This window comes from Bombus affinis, chromosome 12 (genome assembly GCF_024516045.1).
Source record: "Bombus affinis isolate iyBomAffi1 chromosome 12, iyBomAffi1.2, whole genome shotgun sequence".
Lineage (NCBI taxonomy): Eukaryota > Metazoa > Arthropoda > Insecta > Hymenoptera > Apidae > Bombus > Bombus affinis.
In genome coordinates this window covers 7,418,995-7,444,160 of record NC_066355.1, presented here as the reverse complement: position 1 = coordinate 7,444,160, position 25,166 = coordinate 7,418,995, and the positions used below count along the sequence as shown (strand labels likewise).

The 25,166-nt window shown below is 42.7% G+C and overlaps 2 protein-coding genes across 2 annotated transcripts in view; both read left to right on the top strand.

Annotated features, from left to right (window-relative positions):
- The first annotated feature begins 428 nt into the window (after positions 1-428).
- LOC126922611 (uncharacterized) lies at positions 429-7,250 on the top strand. Its single transcript, XM_050735400.1, has 6 exons — positions 429-1,231; positions 1,497-1,638; positions 2,464-2,687; positions 3,253-3,445; positions 5,842-5,967; positions 6,499-7,250. Exons 1-5 carry the CDS (start codon positions 1,135-1,137, stop codon positions 5,882-5,884), a joined length of 699 nt encoding a protein of 232 aa, XP_050591357.1. The 5' UTR covers positions 429-1,134; the 3' UTR covers positions 5,885-5,967; positions 6,499-7,250.
- Positions 7,251-10,378: 3,128 nt separating this feature from the next.
- Positions 10,379-25,166, top strand: part of LOC126922616 (BMP and activin membrane-bound inhibitor homolog) — a 26,139-nt gene continuing 11,351 nt past the window's right edge. The window contains exon 1 of the mRNA XM_050735407.1: positions 10,379-10,903. Coding sequence (XP_050591364.1) covers positions 10,771-10,903 — 133 coding nt within the window. The 5' untranslated portion in view covers positions 10,379-10,770. The remainder of the gene's footprint in view (positions 10,904-25,166) is intronic.

The window sequence follows — 25,166 nt, the reverse complement described above, 5'->3', positions numbered from 1 at the left end:
ACAGTGGCGCTTGTATTTCGATTTCCCTCTGATTTTCCTCTGCTTCACTGGCGTTCTTATTTCAGCAATGTTATCACCAACACTGCGCGATGTGATCTCTAAAATAACAAACAGCAAAAAAGAGCTCGGCTTCTGCATTTTACGAGACCCAATTCTCGTATCGCGAAAGAAAAGAGGCCGAGTCGTACCGAAGAAGAAATTTCCAAGGAACCGATTATATGTCGCCTTGACGACGAAGCTATGCGAGCGAAATAATGTCACCGATGACGGAATTAAAATAGATATAGAAGTAAATTCGTGAGGTGGTAGAAGAGTGGCGTGAAGGAGGAAGGACAGAAAAAGGGAGAGAGAGAGAGAGAGAGGTGGAAATCGAGAGTAGCCAACGTGTAAAGCAAGAGAAAGAGAAGGATACGAATCTGTGTTCCAGTGGGAGGTACTAAAATTAGAGGAGCCCACGCGGCTAACAGTTTCGTCTTGAAGCTTCCTTCAGACATTTTCAAATAGTCCTTTACGCCGATAACACAACGTGTTTTCGCGACGTCTCGCTGTCAGTCGCGACTCGGCGCCGTGATTCTGCGTTCGATTCGATTGGCTTACGAGTGACTTCCTCGAGAGACACGGTTGCCTCCTTGGAACCAATTCAACGTCCAAGTGACTCGAGATATTCCAACTGGCAGACGCAGACTTTCAATTAGTCGTTTTTCTTTTTGTCAACGATAATTACCGTAATCGATGATCCTCGTCGAACAGCGAAAAATGAAAATCAAGGGCGGCTGATTTCCTCGCCGCTGTTTCTACCGATCCGTTCAGTGGCCTCGAATAATCCCGCGTCAATAAGCAGTCAAGTGCAAATCGAGTTTCTTTCGCCGCTAGCCGCGTTGCCTTTATCGAACATCGTCTCTGCATTTAGCAAAGGCTAGCCCTTCAACATGATAATGTATATTCCTGTCTTCTGCATACGTTTCAAGTGGCTCTCGTGCAGATAGCGAACCGTACCTACTTCGCTGTCTCTTCCCTTATCAATGAAATTGTCCCTGAGGCGTACTCGCGTTCGAGTGATCCTCCCCGACGATACTTTTCATTATCGAGACTTTCGTGATTCTCGGAGTGTTAGATTCTGCCGAGGCTTACGGCATGTATTTCAATCGATCGACTATCGAGCCGCCAATCTGCATATATTTCATCCTGCTATTTCTGATTTTTCTGTCGGGCAACGTTCAACAGATCGAAGGTAAGTTGGCCGGTTCGATCCGACGCATCGGCAATGTCGCTATCGATTTTTTATGCGTCGTAATCGTGCTAATGCACGATACGTTTAACATACATGTACTATCGTGGTACTTATCGGCGCGCATATCTATAATGTGCCCGTAAAAAAAAAAAAAAGAACGATGCGCCGTAAAATACACGAGACGAACAGATTTACGACATGGTACGTGTACGTGTCACGGCAACTCGTTCGCGCTAAATGCCAAGAAATTTGTCGATATTCGCAGGTAGAAAATGCGTATGCACGAGCAAGGCCTGTAAAGAAGCCGGAGTTGACACGTGCAAGACCAAGTTTTACTGTTACACAGAGTTGATCTTGACTGGAGACCAAGAATTCGGAGGAAATACTACGACAAGAGGATGCACCGAGTTCGTATGAATTTTATTTTGAGATTATTAACATTGAAAAAGAGAATGACGATGTTGAAACAAAACGTGGTAAACAGAGATCAGAAGATATGCAAAAATTTTAAAGTCTATTTGTCTCGGTCGAGAAAATAATATCGTACGAAGAAGAAAATGTAGAAATCGCGTTTCAACTATTACGATAGTAGTAACCTCTCGTTTAAAAGCAACACCCCGACCTCTAACCTTTTCCTCTTATTCTACAATAAATTCCAACGGTACAAGTCCGGTTGACTCGAAGACGATTTAATTCGCTGAATCTTACGATTGACGTACCGCTATAAATTCGCCGTGGCTCTATGGCAAACAGGTAACCTTGACGAGATAATCGGTGCGAGAAGTTTTCACGAATTCTTTCTAAAGCCGTGCTAAAATGACGAGAGATGTCGAAATCGTCTCGACTCGGAGCGTTCGAATATCGTTAGCCAGTTTTTATTGCTACCAATTAAATCTTCGAACCGTTATCGGCAAGTGTAGAGTGGCGTTAATTACCAGATAACTAGCAACGGACAAAATAATTAATTTTTATCGAAGATAACGCGATTCGCAAACAACGATCGAGATTGACCCCCTTTTTTCGACCGAATTCCTTCGTGATATTTTCTTCACTGGCCACGAAACGATCGATTGCTCGCCAAGCGTAACAAGCGCGATACACGCGCGGAATATTGAAATCTCGCGGCTTAAATCGTACAAAATGATTATTTAAATTCCGACTATCGCCGGGGTCGGAGAACTTTATCGAGCAGTGTCCATTTTATCGGAACGTTGTACGTTGCCATTGCTCAGGGGTGCCACGCCATTGTTATGCGAGACAAAGTCCTGGGTCACGAGGTCGAAGTCGAGCGACAACGTGGACCGATCGTCGGCTGCCTGGATCCGTATGCCCTGGCCCAGATTGAAGTGTTGCGACAGCCACGACTACTGTAACGCCGATCACCGCATAAACGTGTCCACGTGGATCCACGACAAAGAGACGCCCGATGCTGTGGAACCCACTTTAGGTTACACCGGTAAAGAGTCCTTTGCTACCTTCGTCTATTTACAATGGCTCGCAGAATTATTTGTACACGTACAGAAACGCATATTTTTACGCATATATACCGATATCTTAAACAATACCATACTTTGGATATTTAGATATTTTGAGTATATTTGCATATTGCGCGCATCCTACGTAGTCTCGCGTCTTTAAATTTTCCATGCGAAATAAATTTTATGCAAATTTCATGCAAATGTCATGCAAAATAGAGCCGATCAGTATGATTTCTGAGAGGTTCGTACGTCGTTAAAGATATCTAAGCATTCTCCTTACATCGAAGAAATAGAGGTTTCACCTTAAATTCGTACAGGTTGGCGCCACTTCGACAATGTTGAAACTACTTACAGTAACTTTGAGTCTCGCTTTATTTACGATCTTACCCGCTTCATTTACACGCTTCGTAGATATCTGTAACAATTTAACCGAAGAGATATCGCGCTGTATGATTCAATGCCAGAACATTTAAGGCGCCACTGTTCTCGACTAAACAAGCTCGAGGAATGGATTTTCTGATAAGTCTTGTGTTATGTACAAAGGTTCCTTTAATGGGATGTCGTCGGGCCGAGACATAATGGGATCGATTCAGCCGGATCCAGGGCCGATTACCGGAGGTCGAGAATCGTCGGATCAATTCCTTGAGAATCGCGTTAAACCGCTGCACGTTGCTGCGCTGGTCTTAGCGATCGCTGCCCTGATATCGGTCCTAGCAGCCTGCTACGTTATTACAAGGTCTGGAAATTTTTATTATCTCGCCTACCGTAAAGTTTCTCGCTAGAAAATCGCGTGCGCGCCGCGAGAAAGGTGTCGGATCTCACGTAACGAACTTTTATTGACTTCGCTTTTGCCGCGAAGAAAACCCACCGCTGCACTGGCAAGATGCATCTATAAAACTGGTATTTTACGACGCTAAGCACGTTCGAGCAAAGAGGGTGTCGCAAATGAACGTTTGACGTATTGCCAGAAAAATTCTTCGTAATTATTTATTTCATAAACTCGAGCTATTTAAGAATAAGTAGTAATCTTCGATCGTTCGTCCCACTTGTCTTCTTTCCTTTCTTTTTCTTACTTTTTTTTCATTAATGACGTTCCCTTTCTTTCTTCATCTACGTCTTCCCTTTTCCGTTTTGTATACAATTGAAAAATATTCCTGTATTTTCGCCACATTCCTTGATACGCTGCCAAGAATTTGTTCGCCTCTTTGTTGAGGAAACAACATTCATATGTAAGTTCGTAATTGTAATTACTTGGCATTGGCCGCTGGCATTCTAGTCTGCCAGGCTTTTCCAGCGAATCGATTCGCGGCGACGTTTCAAATTTGCAATCAAAGCAAAAGTTTCGATTCGTTTCTATGACGAAACACAATAGACGTGCCAGAAAAATCTGATCGAAGGAAGGAGCGAGCGCCCGCGAAGGCGAGCTACCTTTATTAGCTGACGCGTTTCCCTCGCGCGTCTAAACGCTCTGAAAAACCCTCCTATTGGAAAGCACGGCACGATGAAAAACCTTGTGCTAATATTAACTCGGCGACCCGTTAACAATCACCGTTCACGAGGTTACAAACTGCAACTGCCATCCGATAGTTGCCGACGTTGTAGTCAATTCAATACTCACACGTCGAAAATCGGCACGCTGCGTCTGTTAACCACGATTATCAGCTTAGTCGGACAGTTCGGACTTGAAATATTACCGATATTAATAACACGTACAAGGAGTCCTCTCATTGCCGATCCGATAAGCTAGCCACGTGCGACGTGTCTCGCCTTGTTGTCGATAGTTCGCGATAGACAATCGATCGGTAAAAATCTGATGGCATAAATGTTCCAGTCCGATTGCATCGAATAATAATCAATTTGTCATTCCATTTTCCAACAAGTACGATAATATTTTTTATCCTTTAACTTTATTCAGCCGAGAAACCGACTTAACTGACTCGTCTCTAATATTCCTAATCTCTTAGAAATAATCGTTTCTTTATCTACAAACCTATTCTTATAATTTTTGTTAGCGAATGACTCGGTTAACAAATTAATAAACTTCATAATATCGTGTCATAGTATAATTGCACCAACAATTTCCATTTTTTCCACCGACTCACGTAACACAGCGGCATTTCCTTTCGGATGGCACTTTTTATTATCTGACCATGTTCCCTTCTTCCTTTTCTCAGCCGGTCGATTTCAGGGGTCTGAAGCCTGGCCGGTTCGTCGATCCGACTAAAAGCCGCTCGACTCGCTTCTTATCAAGACTCCTTTTTCTTTGGGACCCTGTCGAAACTGATAACGAGTCCCGAGAGGCCCACCGTGGGCTTTACCGTCTAATCTTCTGCCTCCGAACTTAAGTGCATTTTCGAGTTTGGGAATGTCCTGGTCTTCGGCTGGCGTCCACCTTCCTCCACGTGTTGCTTCCTTTCTTCCTTCTTTATCGCGCCTTCGACCGTGTATTTCGAACGTCACGATTGCCCGTAGAAGGGACCAGCGTCCCTTTTCCGATTTCTTCGTGTTTCACACGATCCCAACTTTAATGTGGCCACGTTTCTATCTGTTTGTAATGACGTTGCCTTGTCACAAGGATAACGCGTAGCCCAGAAAATCGGTAGGGGCTTCTCTTTATCGCCGCAGGCACGGCGTCTCGAGTGCAGGGAAAATACAGGCGAATTAGGATAACAGACACCGATAAGCGGCAAAGCGTACATTTTGGTGAATGCGCGTTTCTACTTCGTCCGCTGTTTATCACCGGATATTTTTGGAGTACGGTCCACTCGTGCTTCACGGTGTTTTGTGCTCGGCGTCGCACCGATAACTGAAACTTCATAGATTTAGAAACACTAGAAATTTTCGACGTCGATGTTCGCGTTCATTTATTTCTAAAATTTCATTCAGGGTCGTAACGATACTCGAAACTTCGTAGATTCATAAGTCGCCCGATTTCCGATATTCGTGATATTCACATTTGTTCGTTCGTATATTCCTTTTGGAATCGCGTTCGATGTTATAACGATATTTGAAATTTCCGATATTTGCTTTTGTCCTATTTTTAAATTCATGGATGGTGTGCTCGGTTTCGCGTTAACAACCGACCACAAATCGTCCAATTTTTCGCTGCTGATACCGTTTACTCGTTTGCAGATTCTTGAAAACGAATCCATACACCGTTGGCAGTGTGGAATAACGAAGATCCTTACTTGTAATCTTTAAGCCTCGAAACTTTCCAACAATTATCACCATCTTCTTTTATCGGATTAAAGAAATCAGGTAAGAGTCCAATTAATAATTCTTTGTCAGGCAAACGGACGTGTGAAATTTATTAGATTACGTATTACCGGTTTCATTGTACCAAGAGAAATTGCATCGCGTCCGAGCCGGAGTTAAATCGGCTCGAACGTGCGTTCGTACGCACTCACGGACACGGATACTTTCTGCCTTTAATCGTATGCCCCTGATCGACTAACGAACGCAAAATATAAATAGAAGCCGGCTGTGCAGGAGATAACCGCCGCCGACAAGCCAAACGAGTCTGTATCGAACAGATTTTTGTCATGGATAATATCGAACAACTTTCGACTCTCGGTAGCCGGTAGCGCCAGAAGATTATCGACAATAGCAGACGCGAATAATTTCATCGATACTAGACTTGCCCTTTCAAATCCATGCATCTTTAAAAATCGTAATTAAGTCGTACGTAATCTAGTTTCACGTTTGTTACTCTGGTTTATCAATGCTTAATTATTTGTACAACTGTTCCATTGTATTTGACTCAATCGACTATTCTTCGTGTTTGTTCAGGGCGATGGGTCACGGTGGCGTCGAACGGATGCGTGGAAACGTGGGATATCGTGCGGTTTGAAGAGTCATCGAAGGAAGGCATGACGAAGCTCGACGAGGGACAGTTTTGGGCAAACAACTCGCTGAAATCTTTTGTTTCCAAGGGTATGACTAACATCGGGCTGCGCCTCTTATTTGAATTCCGTCCTCCCGGTCTCACGGGTCTAAAACCAGGTGCTTCGCTTGTTTCCATGTAATTAGTCATCCTCGGGACATGCACGTAGTTGAAAGAGAGAAGCACATACTTGTGTAAAGCGCTGAAGAATCGGATATTTTTAGGATGGTGGACGAATTTGGTGAACATGGTGAACGTTTGTTATATGTACGACGTTGACTCTATGGTAAACGTGACAGTAGACAAGAGCCAGTGTTGGAGCCAGTGTATACGTCGAACGATGATACGATAAATTATTATGCGTACAAGAAACTGCATTCCCGTTTTGATGGATTTACATCTTGTTACGATTGTAAATAATTTGTATAAGAATAGCGTAAGATATTAAGTATATTGAGGCGTAAAAATAGTAGAATACGTTAGATCCAGATTTGCATATGTTTTACATTCTCTTACATTTTGTATTCGATGTAATAGGCTTTGATCATGTGGCAGGAAATACGGATAATATAAATCTCAAGGAGATTAATCAACGTGCACGTAGATATAGAATGGATGGAATGGAAAAATAACAAGATCAGTTGTTCGCACCGTTAAATTGTTTCTCGATCGACAACGAGTTATCGAAAGCTTTTTTCAGCGTCTTCGTTCGTACGATGACTGACAACCTGAGCCGTGTGCCGACTGGAATCACGACGAACAATAGCGTATTCCATTAAGCCTACCATGAGAATTAACCAGTCAGCCATAACCAGGTGCTCGTTGGATCCAACTTCGGATTCCAACTCGACCGCCTTGACCACCGCATTCGTTGCGCCCGACGAAAATCAATCACTCGGCTAAATATATAGGCTCGATTCGTAGGTAGATAGCCGTCCTCCGGGCATCCTCGAATGACCAAATATCTTAGATAAATATCTTCAGCTTGTCTAACTGGTTCATCCACGAGCCACTAACAAGACATTTCTTTTTCTCGTCTTCCTCTCTTTTTCGACAAGGTTCGTTTGTAGCAAGTTCAATCTCCTCCTGTATTTGTGGATCGACTTACGTGTTTGATTTCTCTCGAGCGAATAGTTATTAATAAGCCATCATAGTTCTTTCGATCGTATTTGTACCACAGCTAGTGTCAACGAACCGCACGGTACTTCTCGTTCAACACGTCTTTGTCTTCGCCGTTATCTACGCCGCTCAACACTGAAACGCTTTGAATTCACGAACGAACGAAACGTGTTGACGAGCAAGCTAAACTTGTCGCTTCGATTCTCCTTAAGCGAGAGCTCGATGGGACGCGCTCGAGAGAGTAATATCGGTAAGACGATACCGTGCCAGAAGCATATTTCATTCTGGATTCGGAAGACAGCACTTAACATCGCTCACCGTCAGCGTGGATTGGATTATTCTCGGTGAACATACCAAAGATTCGGATCGGGGCAACGATGCATTATTCGTGTAAGAAATAAGCAAAAATAGGAGCAGCGCCATGGCGCCAACGAGTTAATAGTTAATTGGCTAATGCCTGGCTAAAAATAAGCTGCGGATCGTCCACTTCGTGGTAGCTATATTCAAAGCATCGACGGCGCTAGTTCCTGAAAAGGAAATCCTATTAACGACTACAATCACGTATCTCGCGTTCTAGCGAACGTGTGACAACGAAGCGATCGCAGCTTCGCGATTTTCACAATTGTCAATCGGTGTCCTCTAATCCGGCGAACAAAGTACGACGTTAATGTGTACAAACGAACTGACAAAACAGGAAGATTGAAATAAACGGCGAAGGATCACAGATGTAAGTCTACGGAATTAAGACACAAGCTTATTCGTTTCGAGGAAATCGTGCGGAGAGACGAATTAATCTAGCGAACTTAACACGCGTCTTCTCTACGGTTGCCTTCGTGTGCCAGCGACAGGCCGATCCAGACGACGATCTCTACCTGTCTATGATCGATCGAGCCTAGGTCGAAAGACATCTCACGCAAAGTGAAAAGGTCCATTGACGGCCACGCTTATGCATAATGCACGCTGAAAAGGGAGGCCGATTATCCGGACAAAGGCCGATTTATTTATCTCGTCTATCATCCTACCATTATGCAAAACGATCTTTAGTTAAGCCAGTTAGGTGTCGACGTCTTCGACGTGCAAATGCACAGAATATACAGGGTGTTCGCTAGACAAGTATAATTTATCTTCATGAACGATTTCGCTTCTGCCGTTAGCGTACTTGGGCGCTTCCTCGTCCAACTAGACTCGCGCAATTTCATTGAAAGATTCGATTCATAGGATCGACGCGTTTAAAAGGTCGCATAAGCGCGGCACTCGCGCACATTTGTCCGTAAGTAAGGAAAAGAAGTGGCCGGAGACGACGTAGCGCACGACAAAAGCTAAAAAGGAGACCGGCGGCTGTCAGGAGGAAGGGCTGACGATCCACAGCAGAAGTAAGCTGCTGCTCTTTTCATCGTCCGTCTTCCTCTGTCCAGGACGCACGAACCACGTGCGCGCGCGCGACAGACAAAACGACACAGTGTGTGCGAGTAGCGTGGATCGCACAGACACTCACCTACACGAAGCAAATGTGGCGTCTCTGCCTCGGGGCTCAGGCGCCACTGTCTCCCTTCTCTCTGTCCCTCGTTTCCCTCACCAACCGCCCATTTCCCGGCGTCGATCCGCACTACTCAACCTTTTACCAACACACAACTATACCAGCTTGGCCGCATACTACGTTCTGGTACAGTGACTGCCATTAACGTAAGTGGCAGAGGCCATGTGCGCGCTCTTCATTCGCCTAAATCTATCGAGTCGCTTCGATGAGGATCCACGATGATCGATGATGAGTAAACAATGTGTCGGAGTTTTAGAATTATCGTAAATTGGCTAGGAATGATTCTACTTTGGTAGGAATTTATCCCAAAATTCCTTCGTTAAAATATTCTTCGTTAAAAATAACATGGATCGATCGCCGTGAATTCATAAACAAGATATTAGAATTTCAGTATTAAACTGGATAGGAATAATGATCGTACGTACTTTGGGGCAATGAATTTACTTTAAGGTAATTCTCTGTCAAGAATAAAAAATTGACCCGATTAAATTCATCTGACTCGTTCGATCGAGATTTACGACCAACGCCGATACTTTAAGATAACTTTACTTCGAAGTAGTTCTTCGTTGAATATAAAAATTGATCGGTTTAAATCCACCTAATTGTTTCGACGAGTATCGATATACGACGATGAACGATGAACTAGCAAACTAAAAATTCTATTTTGACACGAACTTTACCTCGAAATATGTAACTGCTCGTTAAAAATAAAGATTAATCGGTCGAAAATCGAATAAATTTCAAATCAATCGAACCATTTCTATCGAATCAAATACCAACCCGTAGAAATTCTATAATTAAATTAAAATTACGATAACTTCGCTCCAAGGAAATTCCTCGTCAAAAATAGACAAAATTTAGAGTTTCGTACGTAAACTCGGAAGATTATTTCCAACCGAATATTCTCTCGTGATACGTTTAAATGGACGGCCCACAAATTCGTTAGGATTCGTTATACATTTTCTAGCGATCGCTCGGGATCGACCGGAGTCGAGGAAGGTAGATCATAGATTAACGACAGCCGTTGAACGTGCGTATTGTACACGTTCACGGTGCGTGGCTCACCGACAAGGGGCATACTATCGCAGCCGGAGGCGGGACTCGTTTAAAAACTATCTGGCGAGTGTTCTTCGGCGGGTGCCCCTGGTGCGCGCCAGCCGCGGCGGAGTCGTCCGGCTGCACGGCGTTTGCTTTTCGAGACCGAAGTGAGTCAGTCAGTCAAGCGTCGACCATCGTCGGCATCGGACGCTCGTGGAATCTTTCCAAATTTTTCCACCACACGTCTGTTCCGTAAACCGTTCTTCCGTTCGTTATGAATATTTCGAAGATCGACGAAAAGATCGTTCGATCGTGACCACGATTCTAATCGATAATCGTATTCTAATCGAAGACGATTCGATGGGGTTTGATCGTGGCTCTCGTTGATTGTGTTTTTCGCGATCGTTGCATTAACACTGATCAGTAACGCGGTCCTTAACGATATCCTGACACATCCGAGTGCATGTTATAAATATAGAATAAAATGTTGACACGGGACTTGTTGACTCTTGCGACGATGGTGTCCAGTCTAACTGTGGTCATTGGTGCTTCCATAGATCTTGATTCGGGGGACTACGAGGTGCTCGCCGATAACGAGGGAAAATCCGATGACAACGGTAAGGTTACATTTTCAGTGCATGATTTCATGGGAAAGTCAGGGTATACGGTCTGTGCCGCGGCTCGAAACGGCCGCGTCAACGGGTACACGTGGGTGGCGCCAGACACGGGGACGAAATCAATGAGAATACTGGAATTGACGTTCTATTGTCGGGCGAGTCGAATTTTATACGAACGACAGTTACGTAGATCCGGAGGTTGTTCCGTATTCTTTGCTAATGTTAACTGTTGTGCTTCTGTGTGTCGTTTCATTGTCTTACGATCAAAGTTTATTATTACACGTGGCCTTTGCACCTTGCACGCATTTTTCAATGAAAACCATCGATCCTCGAATTGCATCGAGTGAATTCCTCGGAGGGCAAGCTGCATATTATCTGCGATCAATTCGAGCGATTTGTATCGATACACCGTACGTAATTAAGCTTGCGGCATGTACTATGCTTCCGGAACGAGATGGATCGATACGAATCATTGGAAATAATTGGGGTAGAAATGTAGCAATGTTTTACAAAACATAGAGGAGCAAAGGGTAGCATTCGTGACGAGTCATTTTCCTAAACGAGGCGGCCAGCAAACTTTTCGACCGCTACCATACTTTGACACCGGAGTAATAAAAGTCGGGAAACGCCGCTCTCTAAATTAAGACCACTGAAGTCACTGAAGTACATTAATTGGCTCGGCCTTTTCTGCATGTCCCATGACGCTTCGGGTTTGTAGAATAACCCACGAAAATTCCCAACGCTTTATCAAACTGCTTCGAAAACAAAGTCTCGCGGGAATATCGTTCGAACGCGATATAGATTCGATATTAATAATCTGTGGGACAATGGAAGGCTCGATAGAGCGGGTTTTATCGTTGTCGAATGTAACCAGGGAAATAACAGAGGAGCACAGGATGCATGGTTGGAATCGTTTAAGCAAGTGTCCGGACGATAAAAAAAGAAACGCGAGATAAGAGGGAAGCAGATGCAGACGCGGTATGCCTACGTCACACAGCGCAGCTACGGTAATTGCAAAATTGTACGTTCTCCGGAACGAAAGGGAAAAAAGGTTTGCGCTGGCATGTTTTAAACTCGTCTGCCGTTTTTTCGTGCCGCTCGGCGCAATTAAGGACGCGTGCAATTTCAACGTCTTATCGATGCACGTGAGTATTCGACCAAGTAAGAGAAGGAAGAAAGAGGAGCATCCTTTTCTCTGTGACACAGACAGGACGGTCTTGTTTTCTCGAAAGAGAGGTAAAATAAAAGAGCACATGCACCGAAGAGCAGGTATCGAGAACGATGGAACGAAGGAAGTGGAATAGGAAGGATCGCGAGAGAAATTGAGTTGGATACGACGTCGAAATGGATGAGGAGAGAACAGACGGTAGAGAACGATAAAATCGTACGAAAAAAGGAAGCACGGTGGCTTACTATCTCGTTGTGGCCCAGCTGGAATGATTCACGATCGATCGATAGATTTACGCGATCGACTGGCGCCTACGATACGATACGGAGTCCTGCGGGATCAGCCGCGATGTACGTGGCAAAGCTACACGAATTCCGGTCAAACTCGAGGCGCTTGCGAAATAATAAATATTTAAATTTTACCGTTCGTACGATACCGAGTTTAGAAAGACGATAAAGTATGTGTCGGGCGCCAGCTAGACGCGCGAATAGCAGAGTATATAATATAATGCCTATGTGCACGATAGCTTTACCTTCCGACACGCTTGTCTGCACGGTCCTCGTTTACGCAAGTATACCAGTATACCAGCGAGTCTCCATCCGTGCATCGTGAGTCGCACGCGCATCATGGACAACGTGCCGAGAAACGTGCTTGTTTCTTGCTTATTAACGCTTTAAGTGCGGCCACATTTTTACAAATCTCCTCCTTCGAACGCGAAACAGTGGCAAAACTAGGTACAATATCGTTTGTCGATGCGGACAGGTTCGCGAAGGTATTCCAACGTGGAAATTTATCCTGGACACGATACGTGTGTTATAGAAAATTGTACGACACATGGTACAAGTGTGAGTACAAGTATTGGTAAAGTTTGAAAGAAACACTGAAAATGTACGTGGATAAAAGTTTCAAGATATTCGTCGCAGAAATGAATTTCCCCTTAACATGTAATTCCATGATTATCGAGATTTCTATTTAGAAACGATCGGATTAACAGGTTGTTTCGCGAAGAACGAAATAATAAGAATAGCGTCTGTTTCGAATCGGATGCTCATGGATAATCGCTTAACTTCTGTCGAGTCTGGCAGATATAATGAAAGAGAAGAGTCTCCTTATGCAACCAGACGATACAATAAATCACGGCTTATACAGATTTTGTATCGTTACGCGTTACCTAACTTCTCCTTCGTTGATTCCTCGATACTCCTACTCGACAAATCGTTCGATCAGCGTGTTTTTAATCTTCGAGTTTTCTGCTTGCACGCGTAGATCTGTTTATGCGCTCGCGAATCCTACGTACATATACAGAGAAAGAGATGGGATTCGGTTCACGGAACCATTTCGCTGACGTTATAGTTTCTCAGACACGCGGCACATCGCATTCTTCGTCCCGGGAAAAATGCCTTCTCCACTCTCCTCTTTCTCCATCTTTCTCAGTGTCTGTCTGTTCCCTGGACGCTCGACGATCGCGAAGAAGCCGTTAATCTAATGCATCCGACGAATCCGACCGTTTATCTGCAAGCTGTGTCGATCTTCTTCTTCGAGGAATAACGATCATGCAGAATTTTATATTTATAGTGCACATAGATTAGAAAGTTGCACGCAGTTTTCCCAGAATCATTAACGCTGATTAGCTTTCGCGGTGTATCAGGAAACGCTGGAAGCCTCCGATCGATCAAAGAGACAATGCGTGTCGCTTTAACGACTGCACCCGGCGAGTCGTGTGCAGAAAACGTTGTATTTGCAAGGGTTCATTAAAAATTACGTAAATCGACGGGGTTCCAGACTCTTATCTATGCGATACAAACAAGTTACGGAATTGTGATAATTCCCAGTTCGGTTCGTGCAGCCGGTTGCATATTTATAGACTAGCGAGGTCGATTTTACGATATGACTCATTCGTTTCGAATCCCAGACGTGCAATTGTCAGTTTTATAAATGTTATCGTTTGTGTGTTGGAACGGGAATCGAGCGAGAATCGTTTGAATCGTAAATCAATTGAAATTTCGAATTTACGCAACGATGATCCTTGATTCGAGCATTAGACCGAATGATAGAAAGAAAAGGACGCTTTTGCGCGCATCGTGCATTGACAAAATCATGTTATTGGTTTTAAGCAAACTTTTTGTTCAGATTGACCGATAGAATATAACGAATGACTGAATTTGTAATAGAAAAATATATTGAAATAAACAAGTATTAGTATATGCTGATCCAAATTCTCACTCTTACAGTATTACAATACAATAGAAGAAGCTATGATAGGGAGCACGTTCATATATTTATAGCAAAGGACATTACCAAAAAGTCAACCTTGTAGCTTTAGCTGAAGGCTACAAGAAACGCCAATAGAAATCTACTTATAGCTCCTTTGTTTCTAGGCTTTGTAGTCTAAAACACAATTTGTATTCAAGGACACAATAATATGGACCTCTCCTTATTCCCAATTTTTTGTTTCACTAAATTCTATTTTCTTCGTAACAGCGGTCTCCAGGTCACGAATGTACAAAGATAAAGATGTAATGTTTGCCCTGAAGTAATTACTTCAACACTTTTGCAGTCAATTATACTTGAAACTTTTATGTTACGAGTTCTATGTTTTCATCTAATCAAGAAACTGAGAATTTTGTGAAACGTGGAATCGATCGGTTTGATTTCTGACGAACTCGAATAATACCGAAAGTCGGCGACAAATAGAAGCGAGCGTTTCAAGTACGATTCAAAATATCTTGGCTACGGTGTTTACAAAAAATATTGGCGTATCTTCCTATCTTTCAATCGAGGATATTTTTTATCTATTTGTAGATTTCGTTTCTATAGCACCGAATTTTGCTGATCGCATGAGAATATCGCCAAACGATACGATATTTAATACATACTTCGACCTAATTAATCAATGTGTAAAGCTTTGTGTAGCCGCTGTACGAGGTTCCACATTGTCTCTGTGAGAAGAAAAAGAGAAACCTGTTTTGTCAAGAAACTTTGGACAAGGAACCTCGGATTAAGAACTTTCTCGTGCTTTAGTATCCAACTAAGAGCAATGTTTGATACAAACGTTTCATTATTCGATAGAAATTCACGAATGAAAACGCTATGGAAGATTCGAGGTGTTAGTTCAATGGTGGAGAAAAGTCCAGGTTGAAGAAAGAAAAGATGCAAAATGTCGGAATGGTCGCGAGGCAACTACAAACTTCTGTCTCGAACGGAGCAACCGCGTCGAAAAATGCGAGCTCATCCGCGCGCCACCGACAAACGTAACGCATGCACGCACACGCGAGTACGGCCGGTGTTTCACGTGTTCACACTCGGCCGAGTTGCAGCTGGTGTTACGTGCACTCGTCTACACACAGACGAACACAGAACCGGCACGGTGGCGCCTGTCGGCCACACAAATGTGCATGCGTGCGTGACGAGTTTATGCCTCTTTGTCTTCTACACGTCCACGCGTACGTAAATATACGGTGTGCACAGCTTTGCACATACACGTTTACCAATACGCGTGCACGTTGCGCCGCTATGCTCTTTCGAAGTGGTTTCGTGAGTATGGGTTCACCGCTGGTCTCCTTTCGATTTGATAAAGCGCACAAGAACGAACGAAACTTCTTTTAAAGAAGATATTTTATCCGAAGGATAGCGACGAGAAAAATGGATAATCTTTCTGCCTCGATGGAATGTTTAGATATCTCGATGGAACGAGATGCCAAGAGAACTTTGCCATTTTTCGATTTCTACGTAAAAACGTAAAGAAAACATTTTGTCTTGGCAGTAACGATGGAAAAACCGAATGATCTCGTTGGTAATTCTCGTGGCTCATCTCCATGCAACGAAAGTTTCTAAGAGAACATTCCTAGCTTCGTCTTCCCTTTGAACGGATCGCAGACGCTTGATGGCTATCTTATGTTTCGTATCTAGAAATCTGCGAGTGAACAGAGTACACGGAAGTGACGGTTGTCGCGTACAGCTTGGGATATTATTACGTGCACCGAGTAGAGATACACAGCACACAACCATGGATAAAAGTTAAGACATTTTTCTTGGCGCCCTCGCGCTCCATACGCGCCACCCACGTATCAACTGCTATCTGCTTCCGAATCGGGGACCGGGAGTTATTTACGGCCACTTCGCTATCGCTCGAATCGAATGCTTAAATTAAATTCGATCGGGTTACGCGTTTCGCGAAATAAAGAAAAAGACAAGTCGAGTCGCGTTATTTGGCGACTCGTGAAATCATTGAAATCGGCAATGAAGGAAAAAAAAAAAAAGAAAAAAGAATGAAAAGATAGCCAAGTCGATGATCGACAGGCGCGAACAGCGAGTAATTAACATCGATTTACTAAAAAAATAACGATCGATTAATTGGAATCGCCGCCCCCGCGGTACCACCACCATCAATCTACGAAATGTCAACGGGAAGGAGAAAGTTTATTCGCAAGACGGTAAATTACTGGCGAGCGTGCACGATAATTCATTCACCCGCTCGTTTTTTCACCGGTTGTTCGACTCTTCCGTTATTAATTAAATGTAGAGGGACATTAATCAAAGTAATCACGTTGGATCAGTTACGCCGCGAGGTAATGGTCGTACTTTCACCGGATGGTTCGCAATCATTGTCCACTGTCTGCCACGCTCGATTCCAAGTGGATACTTTAATGACTTTAATGACTTTCGTTGCGTAGCACACGAGAGGCAACATAGAATTTCCGTTCAAAGTTTCTTGATATCGCGAATATATTCCTATCGAGCTACTTCAATCCGACACACGCGAAGAATACTTCTCTCTCTCTCTCTCTCTCTCTCTCACTCACTCTCTGGTTATTTTACCTTCTCGAACTTGACCTCGTTAGCCACGAATACATAATATGCAAAAATGGCGCTCGTTACGGAGACGATGTCTGCTGTCTGAGAATTTAGCTCATTCTTCAAGCTGTCGAGACTTGCACGTACGACCACACACGTGGACAAATGTGTTCGAGACGTTGAATGGATAATGGCGCCTTAATTTTTCTTATTAAGTTAAAAAGAGCAATTTGAAATATCGAAAATGAAGATCGCACGAGATACAAACGTGACAAGAGCAATTTTTCTCTATTTTTGTAAACGTTGATAATTTGTCGTTGATACTTTTGAAATGTCTCGCAGAATGGAAGAGATACGATGGAAAAATCAAACAGTTTGTGAAATTTGTTGATTAAAATGTTCATACATACATATATCACGGTCTTCTCAAATGTCATCTTCAAGTGAGAAACTGTTTTCTAATTAATTTCGTTTGAGAAAGCCTACGGATATGCGTGGGCATCGGGAAAAAAGTAGCAGCCGAGGGACAGATATAACTCGACTGTTTGAAACGCGTGTCCCGTCCTATCGAACTTGTTGTAATTCAACAATGGTACCAGTGCACCCTTACCATCCGTTGTCCGATGCACATGCGTGCGATAAATATGCGTCAAACGATACGCAGCGTGCATTACTGCGCTCGGAAATTCACACGAAGCTGTGTTATTGCAATAAGCCGGCAGAAGTTTGCAATTGAAATCAATCGTAATTTATGCGTCCGAGGAAGGAAAAGAAGGAAATCAAAAAACAAAGATATAAATATAGTCATCGCGAACGATCGCTATCTATAGTATAATATTTTATCGTGAGACGTGCATCAGGCGTGGTTAAACTTCTCACACGTCACTAGACCTGGATTGGTAATGAATATTTTTCTTCTTTTTCCTATCGGTGGCGCCAAACAGCTATAATTCTCCGTTCTTCTCATCATAAATGCAAGACATATTGCGCCTCGAGTCACTGTCTGTGCCACGATTCACGGCACGGTACAGCCAAGCCTCGGGCGATACTTAAATTCAATCAAATCTTTCATAGTTTTCTATCTCTCGTTCGATTTCAAGATACCTGTGTGCAAATATCGATCCGTTCGATGATGTAACACCGATTCGATTATGCTTCGGTACAGACAGTGTGTCCCGGAAGCTTTCAATCTTCTGGAAACACCATCGACCCCATTTGCCCGACACTTTTCCTTTCCCCTTACATTCCCGATCGGCCAATACCGCTCGATACTTTTGCCACGAACTCGCATTGGAAACGCTTGATATTCCGCGAGAGTATTTCGGAATTTGATTTGTTGACGAGACGCGTCGCGCACAAAAGAATTCCTCGAGTCGGTGGCGCCTAAAGAGCCATATAATCTTCGTATCAAACGATCGAAAATGCAAGGCGGCGTTCATCGTCGAATAATATATCGTACGTAGACTACGAACATACGCGATACGTACAGCCGAGTTTATGCGTTTGTCACGCGGCCCGCATATAGCCGCGATCATTTCGTTCCCTATTTACTATCGGCTATCAATCAGAGGTGGGGAACTATGTATATTCGTGGCATTCGAATAGACGGCTGTCGGCCGGACCCGCGCGAGAGTTCGAGGCTGAGTCGCGCGCGTTATGTTAATTCAGTGCTTCGTATGCGCCATGATACCGCGTGCAGGCACGCACGCATGCGGCATGCATGCGTCCACTGCAACCGAAGATGCATCGAATTCAAATGAACGGGCTTAGCCGTTTCTGCGACCAACTGCGTTCGCTGCTTTTTCCTTCGGCTTTCACGTGTCTAATAATCGTGAAACTTTCGGAGGAATGTTTGCTACGCGAATAACGACGCGGCAATTTATCTTCCACCGTTGTCACAGGTTTCAAGTGGGTTATTCTCTGCGATGCAAATGCGATAATACAAGCGTATCGCATAGGAAACAGGAAATCTCAATGCCTGAATGTCCACGTTACACGCAGATCATAAAGGAAAACACGAGAAGTTACATCTTCTACTTTTTACGTCAAAGTTGCTCGATTTAGTACGTTCTCAATCAGTCTCGTATTACTTCACAGCTGAACAGACGCCTTTTCACCATAAAACTTTGTCGACCTAAGAGCACGTTGCTATTCAGAAGTAGGGCACCTACCGTCGTCGTATAAAATTTTGCAATTGATCTAAATTACCGAGGAAACGGTTAATCGACCAGAATTTTACGTTTATGTACGATTACGATGGAAAATACATGGCAAAAATTGACTGAAATTATTTCGCTCTAATATATTAGGTAAATTATAATAATTGTGTCATACATTAAAAGTCACTTATTTAATTACGAAGCGACGTTGAAATCAGAAAATCGACAAAAATATCTTGTTTTTCTTCGTATAAAATTGCACCTTCACGTGGGTAGTATGATGAGCATAAGTTCGTACGACGAAGAACGACTTGAGTCATTATGGTATCAGCCATCGCTCGAAGGTTAACTAATTACCTAAAACCAGGAGCGTGTCCATTAATCGTGCAATCGGTAAATAACTTGCGTTATCCAGACAGAGTCGATAAAGCGTTTTGTTTCGAGCGGACGGCTGCACGTATCGTTTGTCGAGATAACGCAAATTATTCAAACGACTGAGTCACGGTAAATAACGTAATTACCTATTTTTCGTTTTAATATTAGCAATGAACGTAAGTGTTAACCACTATCCTATCCTATCGCTGTATAAATATTTGCGCGATGTATTTGTCACACATACATCTGAGATATCTCTATTTTGCACGTTCCATCGGTGGTACCTACACAAAGGGAACGGAATTCAACGAGAGTAACTCGTTCGAGGAACTGGAATTAACATTTACCATAAGCGAACCAGTTATTTCCATCCTTGGATAATGTCACGCGTTGAAGACGGATCGAAATCTCTCACTTTGCCTCGGGTCATTTCAAGCATCAAAATCACGTGTTTCCGACACTCGTACAGATCGCCATTAACGGCACGCTCAGTCTTGATCAATTAGCTTAGTTGCAACCTTCCTCCTTCGGCACAAGACTTCTTGCCGCTCGTTGTCGTTCGTGACCGCGTTCGAAACGACGCGTGGATCGCCAGTGAATCGACAAACTCTACAAACACTCAATTTCCGCAAACCTAATTAATCGAAATCGATACCACCGAGTGTTCTCGAGTTTGAGTAGAGATTCATTGAATTGTAAGATTTCTGGCGATGATTCTTTACCGCTGAGTTTTCACGACATTACGACAAACGTGACGTTATGTTCGTCACCTGTGACCTTTCGAATGCTTATGCGTTCGTGGAAAGCTCGAAAGTAGAAAAATACACAGAATGTAGAAACTATATAAAAAGATGTCTAAAACATCGTTAAAGTATTTAATAAATGAAACAAATCTCCGATCGATAGAAATACGAAATTGCATAAACATCCGTTCATTAATGTATTAGTAATTCACGAAAGTATAATATTCCATATACGCAATATCGGACGTGAAAAGGTTAATTACAGCAGATGCTTATCTTCTCTTTATCGATCAACCGATATTAAAAGCATAAAGCTGTCGCAATTCCTCTATGAAATATATTAGACGCTAAACACGCGACGCGTAAAAACGTTAAACAAGTCTTGGATGCATTTTTATCGCTGCACACAGAATGTGGTTATGCGGGATATTTTTTTTTTTTTATCTTGCACGCACGATTGCTATTTCCTTTTCTCGAGCTATTTGCTGCCAAATTACGATCGATGGAGGACACGTCGCTCGTGGCTACAATTCCCTTGCACGTTATACGTATACCACTGGTTAACATTCTTTCAATCATGTATGTCGATCACGTTACATCATTAATACGCTCGGCTTGGTCTTATAAAAATTACTTCTCAATGAACTTGGTTCACATAAATGATATAATAATATCCATTCATCAAAGTTTCGATTAAATTTTCATACTTTCGTCCATGCAATTTCATTCAGAATTCATAACTCAGCCTCACAGCCATTTTTCTTTCCGTCTTCTAATTGAAATCTCCATATGGACGAGCGTATCTCCTTACCTTTCGTACGTAGTCATCGAGTCGTTTAAGTATACTACTAATTTTCTTACTGTTCTAGACCTTCAAAAGATCCAGTCAAATTTTGGGATACTCGTCGAAGCTTCTACCATATCGTATATAATCAATATATTAATTCAATCTAATTTCAATCGATGTATAATCAATTAATAAGTCGAATAGAAGGTTGTTGAAAAAAGGAAAAAATTAAAATTAACCGGAGAAATTCACGAGCTAAATTTCGCTCAGATAGATGACTCATATCGCCTACAGGGATTATATTTAAATGATATAGTTAGCGTTATAGGAATTTTATTACAGTATCCAATTAAGATATGGTGCCTAATATTAATTAACGTATAATTAACGTAGTTATTGTAATTTATTCATAAATCGCTTCGTTTAACGCACAGCAGGCGAAGCCGCATTATTAATGGGACCTTTATTTCGTCTTAAAAGGTAGCAAAAACCGGAGCAATTATGCCCGTGGTATCGAAAGGACACCATCTTTGCTACTTAATTAATGCATTTGTTCGGGCGCCGATAATAATAGGAAAAAATGGCAGCCGTTCACTCAAGCGGACATGTAGATACGATCGGAACACGTAGGTTCCGCTTTACCGGATAATTATTCAAATTAAGCAAGCAGCTTGCTTTAGCAATTACAGAAATTACAGAGAATGGCCGGCTCCGCAAAACTTTTGATAGCCTCGTCTCAACAACTTCTCATAATGCATTCGTCGTCGTTTTTCCAACGTATAATTAAGCTATTCCTTTTAAAGCGTAATGGCGTACGAGTTTCGGGCAGAAATAAATTTACCGAATATCATCGATAATAGTCGGTGCAATTTCGCGCAAAAATGTAAATCGTCGTCGTTTGCATACTGCAGGCAATAATCGGCGTACGATCGGCCAATTATCGCGCTGCTTGACTGTTAAATAACATTGAGGATCGTTTCTACATAGCAGCCAACGAGCGCTCTACGCATTAACTATGCTTAATAGCGTATTCCTACTCTGCTGTAATTACAATGAGCCTCTATATATAGCGGACGCCGTGACAGATTTGCAAAATCAATGTCAACGATTCCAAGGAGACATCTCTATAAATACTTGCCTCCTCGAATCTACCTGTACGCACAGGTGGTAATACAAATCTATTTCCACGCAGTCACCCAATTGTACATCGTGATTTAACACAGGCACGAATTTATCGATCGTTGCCATTTTCGTGTCAATGGAATGTTAATTCTCAACCTCGTTACCTTCTTGGCGACTACTCCTACATTGAAACTGGCCAATCTTTCTCGGTGTCTTATCATTCTTTGAATACAGAAGAAGAAGACATTGCGTGCTACTCGCAAAAATGGATTCGCACGAATGGAGCAAAGGAGAGCGCACGCACGCGCCAGTTGTCACGCGACTTGTTGCAACTGAATTTTTGCACGCTTCTTACGATTACGAATCCAATAGGCGAACGTTTCTGACGCGTAACGGAAAGCCGTAAAAGGAAATATACGAAGAAAACTGGTGGAAAGGAAACATGATACTCGTTCTCGCTATGATAATTAAAAGGCGGAATTGCATAAGTAAAAATAGTCGTGGATGGGATAAAAAGGAAAGTCTTTTATGCTCGATACATATCTCGATCGTGTTACGTTCATCGGCAACACGTTGTCTAACAACTTCAATGACTGCTCTCCGGCTCTTTATACCGTGCGCTTTCAAACGAGATTTTCCGCCCTCTTCCTTGCGATGTTCAGGATTCCACGCGTTTCATGGAAACATTGCTCGTCGTGTATTCACCAAGACGTGGCGTGTAACAACCGAGGCGAAAGATTAAAAAAGGAAAGAAAACCATTGAAAAGTCCCCGTCGACTCTCCCTGAACCGCGTACACGCACGTGAGCACCTAACATACGTGCCATGTGAAACAAATTGCTCGAAGGACGGAAAGCTAGGAAACCGCGCACGAGAACGTAGAGTTATGACGATAGGCGAACCGTCGTCGTTGCTTTTGTTTTCTACTTGCTAACGATTAACGCGGTAGGTAATATACCTTTGGGTCGCGGTTCCTTATTCGTTCCGACGTTCTTTTTTACTTATACAGAGAAATACTATTTCGATTTCCAAAGCTCATTTTACGTCGGAAGATATCCAAACAAGGCACTGTTGCTCTTCGAAGAGCGATACCTCGAGAAACCTCTTATTACAACTAAATCAACCTCGTGTTGCGGTTTACTTTGTAGATGTATAGGTGATACACACCTTAAACCATGTGTTTACGGGCTACCGGTGCAATTAGACGTATGTGCAAATAGCAATTTGCTCGTGTTCTTGCAACGTTTCCCGATTGTTCCGATTGATCGCCACTCGGCCGAGATCTCGCGATACGGTTCTCTGATCATTGGCCGTAATCGTAAGAGGAACGCAACGACGCGTGTTGTTATACTACTATAAACACCGACACGTAAATACCGATGTAAAACCTGGTTATTAGACTTGAATGCAGGTGTAATTAACCGATGGGACAAATAAGGAGATGCGTTCCACGTAATTATTAGTGCATCCTTAGGGGACGTAAAAACCTGTTAAAAGCTCGACTACCACATTCCTCGGGATTTTTTATGTGACGTTAGCCTAATCGACTTTTTTCACCTGCGGATTACGTTAACGTAATTGTAGACGCTCGCTCACCAGACGAGGTGCGCTTGTTGGAACGTTGAAGGTTTCACTTCCTCCTGGCTTGCGAAGAGGAAGACCTGTTCCGAACGATTGAACTGCACTTCCTTCAGGGTGGCCCACGGACTCTTTGTTCTTCTAGTAAATCATTGGATACTTGAGCGATCAGGATAAAACGTCCGGCTACTTGGGTGATCACAACTACCAACGAAAAACTTTTTTCAACGACCTGGCCTATTCTACTCCTTGAAATTGCATTTTTTTTTTTCATTAGAAGTGCTTCTGTTTTAAGCAATTAATCGCTGTTCTAGTCGTTTAATTGTCTAATAGATTTTATCAAAACGAATAAAAAATAGAAATGTATAAATCGTTTTATAGAAACTTATAAACGAAAAGATCATAACAGCTCGCAAACGAAACTTACAAATCTGGATCAATGAAAAAAGATAAATAAATAAATAAAAGTAAATGTATGGAATGATGCAGAGATTACTTTGTTAAACGTACGATATTTTGAATTTACATGCGATTCAAGTTTTAGTCCAGTGTAAAGCGATTTAATAACACGATGTGTTCCATGTATACCATGTTTCCAGTTCCTTGATAACAGGTGCTTTCGACGTTATTTTAGTGAACTATCGATGTTCAACGAATTTATGTTTTATATAATATTGCTCGGTGCATAGTTTGATTATGATTAATCAGCGACTGGTGTATCGACACGCAAGTCAATTTCTACTAGCGATCCGTGCTATTTACTCAGCCAACGCACTTAAAGAACCATCGTTATATGTAGTCAGCGCTGTTCAATTGCACTTCAGCCGTACGCACGAGCGAACAAACGAACGAACGAACGAGGAAGAAAAACATAAGAGGACATTATTCCAAAGGGGCGTGACAAGCTATCGTGAGAGTGTACTTTATCCAACACCCAATGGCACGCTATAAAATTTCGATTCGGAGCATCGGTATTCCGCAGCGTCGTAACGCGAAAATGGCACAATTTCCTTTACGGCGCACGAACAAATTTTTAACGAGCAACATTGTAAACGATGCTTCTTCTACTCTTTCTGTTCTTCGTTCCACTCCAAGATCTCTTTTCAAAGTGACTCTCTGCATAACGATTCTGCTTTTCTCGATTAAAACGATTTAGCCAGCGTTTGTTCATTTTTCGAGATATCGCGCATTTATTTCCGTCTTGGAAGGAGAATATGAAAAATCTCGACGGCCAAGAGTGAAAAATTAGAAGAGTAACAGCGCTCTTTACGTGAGAACGTTGGGTATGGAAAAAATACTAGAAATCCAAAGGACTCGTTTCGTTTTATCGGATTACGTTTGCGTTATTCGAAAGAGGAGCGCCGGAGCAGCGATAATTAAAGGTGGTTCTTGTACCAGGCGAAGCAAAACGAGCAAGTATTATCATAAAAGGTCCGCGATCCACGCATGTAATTTGGAGCAATTTGGCAATTGCATGTAATTGATGAGGATGCCTTTTACTTGACGATGCCCGCACCGCGTCCACGCAGTCGAGTTAA

What these genes read in the sequence shown, in the direction of transcription:
- LOC126922611 (XM_050735400.1), top strand. Translation starts at nt 1,135, where the DNA reads ATGTATTTCAATCGATCGACTATCGAGCCGCCAATCTGCATATATTTC. An exon ending in ACCCACTTTAGGTTACACCG is followed by an intron (nt 2,688 to 3,252) that starts GTAAAGAGTCCT and finishes TTATGTACAAAG; the next exon opens with GTTCCTTTAATGGGATGTCG. An exon ending in GCCTGCTACGTTATTACAAG is followed by an intron (nt 3,446 to 5,841) that starts GTCTGGAAATTT and finishes ACTCGTTTGCAG; the next exon opens with ATTCTTGAAAACGAATCCAT.